Raw genomic sequence first — 10939 nt, forward strand, 5'->3', positions numbered from 1 at the left:
GCGGTAGCCTTGATTGGGTGGGAGGAGGTGATAGGTGGAGGGGGCGGGGCCTCAGGAGGAGAGAGAGGTGATTGGGCGAGAGGAGGAGACGGGATGGAGTGGGCGGGGTCTCGGGGGAATGGGGCGGGGTTGAGGCAGAGAATTGGGTGGGGATAGAACGCTGCCTGGCTGGACGGGGTGGGGCCGTAGATGAGAAACAGCGATTGGAAAGTCCTGAGAGAAAGGGCGGAGCGAGGTGTAAAAGGAGGCAGGGCGGGTCTCTCACTTCACCTTGCTTGGCGGCACAGGGAGAAGGAAGTTGGAGAGCTAGATATGAGAAAGAGACCCGATAGAACTGAAAAAAAGGGGCGGCAGGGTAGAGGGAGGGGACAAGCCAAAGCTATTTAAAAGGCCTGATTGGCCTTGGCTGGCAGAGCGAAGGGCGGAGCCACAATGGGAGAGATGGTCCTGATTGGACTGAGTTGGGGGCGGGGATCGCAGGTCCGGGCCTAAAACGCGGGCAGGCAACACCCGGTGGTGAAGGGTCGATAGAGAAGGCTGGAGTGAATCCCTAACCGGGCATGGACTGGGAGAGGCGGGGCTTATGAAGGGGCGGGGCTGAAGAAGGTAGAAACAGTCCTTATTCGACTGGGCGAGTGAGGGGGTGGGACTGAAAGGGAGTGGGAATTGGAGTTGAGAGTGGAGGGCACTGAATGGGACCAAGCTGGACTGAAAGGGATAGGGAGACAGGAACAGAGAATGAGACCCGATGAGAAGAGATGAAGATGAGCAAAGCCTAGAAACTGGGGGCGTCTGGCTAGCACTGAGGGAGGGGAGGGGCTAAATGAGGGGCGAGGCTGAGGCTGCAAGCTTGGCCTGATTAGACAGGGCAGGACCGGGAGAATGAGTGTCAGGCTGAATGGGGCGGGACTGAGGAAAGTGGTGGGTTCTACAAATAGCATAAAACGTTTTGAGTGGACTGTGGGTAGGACAGACTAAGGGAGGAATGGAGCTTTTAGGGGCTTGAAAGCGGCTAGGCTGGATTGGGGCGGGGCAGGGCTAAGAGAGACTGGATATCAAGAATAAGTGTTCTGGTTGGAATGAGAGATGGTGGTGTTACGTGAAAGCGAAGACCGGCAGAGAATACAAAGCAACCGGGCTGGACGGAAGACGGGCGGGGTCTGGAGTCTTGGGGGTCAGACAGCTTAGAGAGAATCCTGACTAAGGGTCAGTGGGGCCTTACGGGGCAAATCGAGATCTTCCAGCTGGTGGAGAAAGGGCTCGAGGCTTAGAGAATTGCAGACTGCAGACGGGAGAATCAACAGATGGACAAGGACTGGGGAGGAGGGGATGCTAAGGAAGCAACAAGGGGGCCCAGTCCTGCAGAGAAAAGTAGCCAAAGTCCAAGGAAGCACTGCCTAGACTGAGGCAATAAGTGGGACCAACGGTAAATGGGGCGGAGTTGTGTCAAAGCGGCTCGGGAGAGGGAAGAGACGGAGATTTGGGGGTGCGGCTAATGAGGGGCGGGGCCAGAGCTAGGCGGACCGCAGCGGAGCGGGTCCGGTCCGGCCCCGCCCCCTCGGGAGGCTTAGCCGGCGGGCTGCAGGGCGCAGGCGCAGGGGGCTGGGGCGGGGCCAGCGGCTGCGGCTGGGGCTGCGGCGGGAGGAGGCGGCGCCTGTGGGAGCGAAGGGGGCGGGTCAGGGGCTGCAGGCGCCCTCCCGCTGCACTGTCCCAGGCCCGCCGCCTCCCTCTGCAGGTGCGGCGGCTGGTTCGTATTGCCCCCCCACCCCACCGGTGCTCCCCTTCCTGTGTCTCTCCGAGTCTTTATCTCCCATCTGAGTGTTTGTCCTCCATGTTCTCTTGCCTCCATTTCTGAATCTTTGGCCCCTTTTTTCTGGGTCTCTGTCCCCTTGTTCTCTGACTCTGTCCCCCTCCTTGAGTCTTTGCCCCTCTTCTTTCTAAGTCTTAGTTCCCCTCCTTCCTCTCTGAGTCTCTCTTTTGGTCTCCGTGCCTTTCCGTTAGAGGTCTCTCTCCCTGGGTCTCTGTCCCATCCACTTCTGTCCTTCACTCATTTCCTCTGCCACCCCTTCTCTCTAGGTCCCAGCCATTTCTATTTCCGGGTCTCTGTACCTCTTCCTCTGTGTTTTTGTCCCTTTCTTCTTGGTCTCTGGCACCCACCCACCCTGAATTGCACCTTCCTCCGTCTCTGTCCCCCAGCCTCCCCTGGGTCTCTGCCCTTTCTTTTACCAGGTCTGTCTCCCTCTCTCTGGGTCTCTGTTCTTTTCCCCTGGTTCTTTACCCCTCTGTGCGGTACCCCTCTCTGTCCCTGTTTGCCTCCCCCCCACCCCCTCTCTCTCTCTGGGTCTCTGCTTCTTTATCCCTCCACACCCCCCATCTGTGTCCTCCTCTCTGAGTCTCTGCCTCCCCCTCTGGGTCTCTGTTCCCCTCTCTCTCTGGGTCTCTATCCCCCCCCCATTGGATCTCGGTGCCCCTCTCTCTGGGTCTCTGCCCTTTTTCTGAGTCTCTGTCCCCTTCCCAAGTCTCTATTCTCCCCATGTCTTATTCACTGCCTTCTGGGTCTCTGTCCCCCTCTCTCTAAGTCTATGTCCCTTCTCTGGGTCGCTATCCCCCTCTCCTTGAGTCTCTGTCACTCTCTCTGGATCTCTGTCCCTCTCTTTCATGCTCTTCTCCCCCCCCCCCGCGCCAAGTCTCTCTGCGGCTCTAACATCTCAGTCTCCCCCCACCCATCACCCCTCTAACCCCCATCCTGGCCAGGACTCCGGCTGCGTCACTGCAGAGTTGCAGAAATGGGGCCTGTCCTGCGGACCAGGGATGTGATTTCTTTCATGCCCCACCCCCAAGACCCTGGGCTCCCCCAGTACCCCCTGATCCAGTACCCAGGACCCTCAGGTGGCCTTCAAGCCTCTGATGGGATCCAGGAGGGCAGAGAAAAAGACATCGGAGCTTCCTACCTCTCCCTGCCCAGAATTCTGGATGTACCCCCAGGCAGGAGCAGTGAGTGCTGAGGTGAGGGACTGGGGCCCAGGTTGAGTGAGGCTCCTGGGCAGATTGGGAGTGGGGGTGGGGGCTGGAGCAGGGGCTGGGCAGGCACCAGGGGCTTGGGTATAAGAATAAGGGGCAAGGGTAAGCACCTAAACCTGCCATCCTCCCTTACACCTCTCCTCCCCACTACTCTCCATTCCACTTTTCTCTTCTGCTTTTGACAGCAGCCAGGCACGGGTTCAAGTTACCAAATCAGCGTTTTCACGCAGGTCAGAAGGTGTGGGAGAAGGTGGGGGCATGGAGGGGGCGTGCGGGCTGGAAGGGGGAGAATAAGGGAGGAGACAGGGAATTAGGGACCTTGTCAGGGGAGGGCCGAGTGGTAGAGGATGGTCCAGACCCCATCAGGCCCCAGAGAATTTGGATTCCGCCACATCCTCATGGCCCTCCTCGGATCCCACCAGGGTATAAGGGGGATCTGGGAGCCTGGACTCTCCACCCATCTATTAGAGAGGAGGGGGCTTCTGGGGGTTCGGTTCACGGGACACCCAGCCCTGCCAGCCCTGGGGAAGTGGACTCGATTTTCAGCGATGAACACCAGGAGGGGAGAGGCCAATTTCTGTCCCTTTCTCCAGAACCTTCCTCCGCCCCCCTTCCCAATCTATCTTTTCCCAGGCCCTCATGGCACAAAATTCCCAAGAGCTCCAAACACCCGCCTCCATTATCCTCGGCGCCCCCTCCCAACGCTTCCTCCTCCATCCCCCAAGGCGCCGGAATTGGGGAAGGGTCTTCCCTTCGCTGACTTCTAGGACCCCTTCCTTGTTCCTCCGCCCCCATTCCTCTTAGTTCCAAATCCAGGAAAGGGAGCCTTCCGGACACTAAAAATTAAAAACATGGGGGACTCCCTGCCTACGATCCTTGGTTCCCGAGACCCTCCAAGTACGCTGACCCCCAAAGCTAGGGATTGGGGGGAATCTCTCCGCTGTAATCTTTGAGTCCCCGTCTCCCGAGTCCCCCGACTCCAAAACTGGGATTTGGGCTGCCTCACCGCCCCCAGTCCCTGAGCCTTCGCCCCCTCCCCCGTACTCACCCCAGGTCGTGGCGGGGCGGGGATGGGGGATCCGGGGCTGGCGATAGGGGGAGGGGTGACCCAGCCCCGGTAGCTCTGGGCAGCGAGAAGCTGCGGGGCGGGGAGTGGGGGGGTGACATCACCGCCGGAGGAGGGGCAGCAAGGCTCCCCCCAACCCGGGGGCTTCAAGCCCCGCCTTGATGGCGGACCCAGGAGTCCTGGAGTCCCAAGGGGAGAGAGAAGGAACAAGGAAATGAAGTCCATGGAAACGGTATCCGCTACCCTTAGAATAAGAGTTGAGAAACCCTTTACCGATTTCAGCCACCCCCCGATGCCACCTGTCGCTGCCGTCGCGACCTGTCGCCTCCCACGAATGTTGTGGCGGCGCCCGCCCCCGACAAGACATGAATACGGCTTGAACCACAACTTCCATGATGCTCCGCGGCGCCGGGCGCCTTTGACAGACAGGCAATGTAGCCAAGGGGCTTCATGGGATTCGTAGTACAAGATCCCCGCACCAATGTGAACCTTGGAGAAAAGGGGTGATACCCTTCCTTCCCTTCCTCTTATTCAACTCTGGAGCTCCCTACAATAATTTTTCTCTCCAAAAAGCTTGTCCTTAAAAACAGAAAAAAAGCAACCAATGTAGGTGCCATGGAAATAGAGGATTTTTACTGGGTAGCGGGCCTTCTGCTACCACCCTTGCACGCATGCACCTAACCAGGGCGTCACCCGGAGAACTGCGCCGGCGCGGGCCCGCCCCCTCACCGCCCCGCCCCGCGAGGACGGGCGCGCGCCAGCCCTACTCGGGCGCCGCCTTTCTTGTCTCCGCGGTCGAAGACGGCCACGTGGCTCCCCAGGAAGACGTCGCCCAGGATCCAGAGGGGCCCCACGGGCGGATCCACGTCCAGAGCCTGGAAGCCAGACACGCAGAGGCGGACACCAAACCGAGCAATCTGCAAGTGGACAAGGTGGGGCCGCTGAGTGTGACGCACACCGGGCCCTGCCTTGTCCCCAGAAGCCAAAACTTCACCCCGTCAACTACCCCGGGGACAAGACGTCTGTGTCTGTGGCTTTCACCCTGTCCTAGTACTGTCTTAGTCCCGGCACTACCCTCTCAAACCCAATCATATTAACATTCCTCTGACGTCACTGTGATGTTGACCTACCTGAACGACGTAGTCTTGGGCCGTGAGGTTAAACCAGACCCCCGCAAGGAGGAGGGAGACTGGGGGGAGCGTTGGGATTTTCGAGCAGTCGATGAGGTACTGGAAAAGAGGAACAAGTAAAGATGAGGGATTCCTGCTCTTCAGAAATACCTGCTGTGGCTCCCCAGTGCCCTAGGGTAAGTCCATGCGGGCAGCTGAGAATTCAGGGCCTTGGGTGGTCCGGCCCTGCTGCCTTATCTCGCCTTACCAGCCCTTCTTTCATCCCTTTATAATTTTTGCCGCTTCCTCCATACTCCATTTGGCCAAACCCTCTTTTATTCTCATCTAAATGTAGATCCAAAATATTGGGCCCACAAGTATATTTCATTTATCATACACAGTATCTAGTTTTTTTTAAAAAAAAAAAAAAAAGTTACCAACTGTACACCATGGTGGTACAGGCTGTGTACTGTGGAATCTGTCCTGTGTTCAAATTTTGGTTCTCCCTCTTAAACCTTCTGTGCAAAGTTATGCAAGTTACTTAACTTCTCTGTGCCTCAGTTCCTATTTTGAAAATGCAGGTGATAACAGTAATCACCTTATAAGGATTTTGTGAGAAGTAAATGAGTTATCTTGGAATAATGCCTGATACACAGTAAGTGCTATTATTTTTATGTACAAATCAGAAGCTTTCAAATAATGTTTTGGGTTTCTCTAACAAACCAGATCTGACTTCTTCCACATGGCAATATTTGGCTGGAACTGAATAGCTGAGAGTGGCCCTCATTAGATAGATGGGGCGTAGACTCCCAATTTCACTCAATCCCCACCACTCCAAAGTACCTAACAATACAAAATTAGGCTATGATTAACAACTACCAAGAAATTTATCTCCTTTACAGCCAACAGTAATTACCTTTTTGGAAAGACAAGAAATGGTGGAAACTATGACGAACTAGAGTACATAACTCCCTTGAAGGGAGAGATGATATAAGCAGCGCAGGCATGCATGGAGGCATTGTTCTAAGCATCTGACATGGATTAATTGATTCAATCCTCACAATATACATAAGAAGTGAATATTATTTAAAAAAAAAACCTGTTGCCTTTGAGTGGATTCTGACTTACAGCGACCCTATAGGACAGAGTAGAACTGCCCAGTAGGGTTTCAGAAGAGTGGCTGGTGGATTTGAACTGGTGACCTTTGGGTTAGCTTCCATAGCTCACTGTAGCTCTTAACCACTGTACCATCAGGACTCCAAGTCCATATTAATGCCCCATTTTAGAGATGAGGACACAGGTACAGGAAGATTAGGTGATATGCTCAAGACCACATGGCTAGTAATTGGCAGAGCTTGGATTCCAATCCATGCAACCCACAGCCATAACCACTATTATCTACCTGATTCCCTTCACTCATTACAAGCCTAGACCCTAGGCATTTTGTAGGGCCTCCTGATCTCAGGAAGCCCCACGGAGCACAGTCATGTTTTTGTTGTTAGCTGCCGTCGAGTTGGCCTCTAACTCATGGCGACCCCGTGCACAACAGAATGAAATGCTGCCTGCTCCTGCACCATCCCCATGATCCACTGCAGATCGGACCATCGTGATCCACAGGGTTTTCACTGGCTGATTTTCAGAAGTAGATTGCCAGACCTTTCTTCCTAGTCTATCTTTAGTCTGGAAGCTCCACTGAAACCTGTTCAGCATCACAGCAACACACAAACCTCCCCTAAAAGATGGGTGGTGCTGCATGTGAGGCACATGGGATAGGAATCAAACCCTGGATTCCTGTGTGGAAGACAAGAATTCTACCACTGAACCACGGGAAATTGGCACCTGGAAAGGCCTCGCCCCTCCCGAGGCACTGTAGGGCCAGCTTTATCTTACATCCTTTATTTTACATCTTGACCCCCTCCATGTTTCTTGAAACACTCTTTTCATGGAGGGAACCTTACTTCTCTAGGCTCTCCCCCTGCGTCCCTGGCTGTTCCTGCCTTGTCTCTTCTTCTGCTCCATGTAGATATTCACGAGGGCTTGCTTCTGGGGCCTTTTCTCTCTCCCTGGGAGGGCTCCCCCACCTCCATGGCTGTCATTACTGCCTAAGGGCCAACCAACCAACCAGTTGCCATCAAGTCAGCTCTAACTCATGGCGACCCCATGTGTGTCAGAGTAGACCTATGCTCCGTGGGGTTTTTAATGGCCAATTTTTCAGAAGCATGTCGCCAGGCCTTTCTTCCATGGTGCCTCTGGGTGGACATGAACCTCCTGCCTTTCAGTTAGCAGCTGAGTACGTTAACCTTTTGTACCACCCAGGGACTCCGTCTAAGGGTTGGGGGCCCCTAAATATGGCTCCTGAGCTTCTTCCACACCTCCCCCAGAAACACCCAAGGCCCCCAAGCCTCCAGTCACATCTCCTCATGAATAAACCCTCTTCATCCCCCCTCCCCCTGCATCCACCCAACAGGCTCCTCCTCTTGCTCCTCCGTCCGTTGAGTCAGGGCAGACACTTGGGCAGTGTCACTCGCAGGTCCCATCCCTTCAGATCTAGGATACCGCCTAACCACCTGCTTCCCACCCTAGGGCTCTACCATTCTGCCTATATCCCCCCATCAGTAGTGGAATTTTACTGGGTAGTGGGGCCTTCCATCAAACCCCCACCAGCCTCCCTAAGCCACACCCACTAGAGACGAAGTCCTCACCTGCCCGGTCATTAGGGCGACGCCTCCAATGGCTGAGTTTAATGCCTGGATCTCCTCAGTGGGTCCTGTGATGAGGGACGTGCCAGTGTCCAGGATGGCAGCACAGCCCCGGGCACAGAGATTCAGTCCTGTGCCCACCTTCACACTGTGAGGGGGAAAGGGCAGTCACTGGAGCCCCCTCCTCCCTCAGACCCAGAAGTTCATGCCCCTACCCCACTCCTCCCTCAGGCCCAGGAGTCCCAGCCTTTAGCTCCCTCCTCCCTCAGACCCAGGAGTCCTGGTCCCTCACCGCTCCATGTGGATCTGCCAGTAGGCCGGGATAGTGACTGGCATGAAGGTGAGGGGTGGGAAATAGTGGGCCGGGTCTGAGCCCCCCAGGACCAGCTCCCCTCCATCAGCAGCTTCGGGGTCCCTGTAGAGGCAGAGCTCTGTCAGCACAACCGGCGTTTCCCCTTCCAGCCCCAGGAGCCACCAGGGCTGGAGGCTACTGAGGGTGGTTTCCAGGATCCAGGAGGGGTAGTGGGATGCAGGCAGGGCCTGCTTGTTGGGATTGGAAGCAAGGAGGGCAAAAAGTGAAGGGAATGGGGATTTTCTTGGTGGAGGATGGACTTTAGGGTATTGGGGGCTTTCTGAAGTGGGGATGGTACAGAACTTTTTTGGGGAAATTTCCTGAGCTGAATGTCATGGCAACCAAGTGGGTCATGGGACTTCTGAATTGGCTTCGTGAGGCGGTGAGGCTTTCTGAACTACATGTCTTGGTATCCTGAGAAGGGTGAGACTTCCTGCATTACCTGTGAGTGATGGGAAGAGGGGGTGGAGACTTCCTGGAAGGTGTAGGATAGACTTTTAAAAAGGAGAGCAGGATCTACCAAGGGGACTTCCTGAGTGGGAGGCCAGGGTAACTGAGTAGGTGTAGGATTTTCTGACAGTGACTTTTGAATACAAAGTTGAACTTCCTAAGAGGTGGATGGGACTTCCTGGATTAAAATTGGCTACTCCTGACTTCTAGTGGGTGTTCTCAAATGGATTTTTTTTTTTTTAATAGTGAAGAGAAGGTTCCTAAATTGTATTTGGTTGAGTAGGAATTTCCTGGATTTGGGTTTGAAACATGAAGCATTTTGAGCTGGTAGTGAATTTCTTGAGTTTGCCTTAAAGTATCTCTTAGTGGTTGGGACTTCTGAGTGGGGCTCAGGTGTCTCTTACATTGAGCTAGTGACTTCCTGAATGGAGAATAGGACTTCCTGTGTTGAGTGGATGATTTCCTGAATGGAGAGTGGGAAGGACTTCCTATACTGGGTCAGTGACTTCCTGGGTGGAAGATGGGACTTCCTCTATGTCAGTGCCTTCCTGAATGAAGAGTGGGACCTCCTGCATTAGTCAGTGACTTCCTGGGTGAGGGGATGGGACTTCCTGTACTGGGTCAGTGCTTTCCTGAATGGAGATTGGGACTTTCCATGTTGGGTCATTGACTTCCTAATGGACGGCGGCACTTTATTGGATAAAGGACTTTCAGAAAGAGGGTAGAACTTTCTTTTTGGGGGTAGAACTCATAGGAAGGTAGACCCCTCCCCCATTACCTGTTGAGGTAGAAGGAGAAGACAGGCTTGTCCACTAGTCCCTTTTCCACAAGTATATCCAGTGGGGGCCGAACTCCATCCACGGCCAAAATGGGAAAACCAAGGCCCAATATCCCATCGAAGTGGGCAAAAGTGAAGACCAGGCTGGGCTCCCACAGGGCCTCCCCAAAAACCACTGATGTGCCCTTGATTCCTCCAATCTAGGGGTAGATTCAGATAGGGCCAGTTACTTTTGGGGTGACATTACCCACATATCCCAGGATCCCGCAAACCAAGGCCTGAATCCCATATCTGAGGGCATCTGGAGAAAAGTCCCAATTGCCTGAGAAGCTTTGCCTCCCTACATGGGAAATCCCATCCTTACACTCAGGAACCTCCACCCCTTTACCCACCAAGCCCTGCTTCTCCCCTTGACAAGTCCCACCCCTTCACAGGAGGCCCCACCTCTCCACTTGAGAAGTCCAGTCCCTTCACCCAGGAAGCCCCATCTCTCTGAGAAGCCCTGCCCCTTCACCAATAGGCTCCACCTCCTCAAACCCCCTCCTAAACACATGATGGTAGACATTGGGGCTTTCCCAGGCTCAAGCCTTCCTGGGATTGAGGGTCACGTACAGTCAGCTTGTCCTCACTCAGGATGCCACTAAGCTTCCCAGTTCCATATTGAATAGCAAACTTGGTCCCATTGGGCTGGAAGGAGCTGGAAGCATTGGGGTTGAAGCGGTGGTGGAACCCTAGGTCAGAAGGTCAGGAAGGTGTCGCTGGGTGAGGAGAATCTCCCCAGTACCCTGTGAGGGTATCTCAGAGGAGATGGTGACTCAAAAACCTTTGGGAAGCTGAGGCCCATTCCCTACTTCCTCCCTCCACCCCAATCCTGTCGTATCCTCCCCCATGAAAGCTCACAGCAGGGTAGACTTAAGAAGTGGCATCTTTTGGACGGGACCCAGAAGTTGGAGGAGCCAGTGTCGAAGATGACAGAGAAGTTTTGTGGGGGCATTCCCAGCCCAATTTCCCCGAAATACTGGACCTGATGGCAATAGAGGAGAGACGGTGAGTGAAGATGTTGGCTTGAGGGCACCAGGGTGTGGGGCCTATGTGGGGCTGTGACTCACATTCATGTAGTTAGAAAGAGGCACAAAAGTGGACTTGTTCCCAGGAGAGGAGGCCCCCAAACTTGGGTGTTCTGCTGGCTTCCTCCATCCCCTCGGTAGGTTCAGGGTCCTGGGATCAGGGTGGACTCGGTGAAGAGGGATCCTGTGGGAGAAGACGATAATGAGAGTTAGGGAGTGAAACTTTCCCAGATGGTATATAATGACAAATCAAACTTCTCCAAGGCTCTACAATATCAGTCATGATTAGAATCCCTACAGTAAAACCTTCCAGAAAACTCTAGACTCCACAAGACCAAACCACTCCAAACAGATCATCTCCAAAACCTTATAATAATTTGTTGTTGTTAGGTGCCAT

General features: G+C 54.4%; 2 protein-coding genes across 2 annotated transcripts in view; both read right to left on the minus strand.

Moving 5' to 3' along the window:
* The window catches only part of KCNC3 (potassium voltage-gated channel subfamily C member 3), an 18637-nt gene extending 14449 nt beyond the window's left edge, over positions 1 to 4188 (minus strand). Inside the window, exons 1-4 of the mRNA XM_023736208.1 lie at positions 4070 to 4188; positions 3231 to 3297; positions 2952 to 3097; positions 1525 to 1654 (exon numbers count right to left, since the gene is read on the minus strand). Of these exons, the coding sequence (XP_023591976.1) occupies positions 1525 to 1654; positions 2952 to 3097; positions 3231 to 3297; positions 4070 to 4188 (462 nt within the window). The remainder of the gene's footprint in view (positions 1 to 1524; positions 1655 to 2951; positions 3098 to 3230; positions 3298 to 4069) is intronic.
* Positions 4189 to 4403: 215 nt separating this feature from the next.
* The window catches only part of NAPSA (napsin A aspartic peptidase), an 11776-nt gene continuing 5240 nt past the window's right edge, over positions 4404 to 10939 (minus strand). Inside the window, exons 2-9 of the mRNA XM_012557146.2 lie at positions 10585 to 10726; positions 10376 to 10499; positions 10088 to 10206; positions 9476 to 9675; positions 8188 to 8310; positions 7899 to 8043; positions 5218 to 5316; positions 4404 to 5004 (exon numbers count right to left, since the gene is read on the minus strand). Coding sequence (XP_012412600.2) covers positions 4813 to 5004; positions 5218 to 5316; positions 7899 to 8043; positions 8188 to 8310; positions 9476 to 9675; positions 10088 to 10206; positions 10376 to 10499; positions 10585 to 10726 — 1144 coding nt within the window. The 3' untranslated portion in view covers positions 4404 to 4812. The remainder of the gene's footprint in view (positions 5005 to 5217; positions 5317 to 7898; positions 8044 to 8187; positions 8311 to 9475; positions 9676 to 10087; positions 10207 to 10375; positions 10500 to 10584; positions 10727 to 10939) is intronic.

This window comes from Trichechus manatus, unplaced genomic scaffold (assembly GCF_000243295.1).
Source record: "Trichechus manatus latirostris isolate Lorelei unplaced genomic scaffold, TriManLat1.0 scaffold00087, whole genome shotgun sequence".
Classification (NCBI taxonomy): Eukaryota; Metazoa; Chordata; class Mammalia; order Sirenia; family Trichechidae; genus Trichechus; species Trichechus manatus.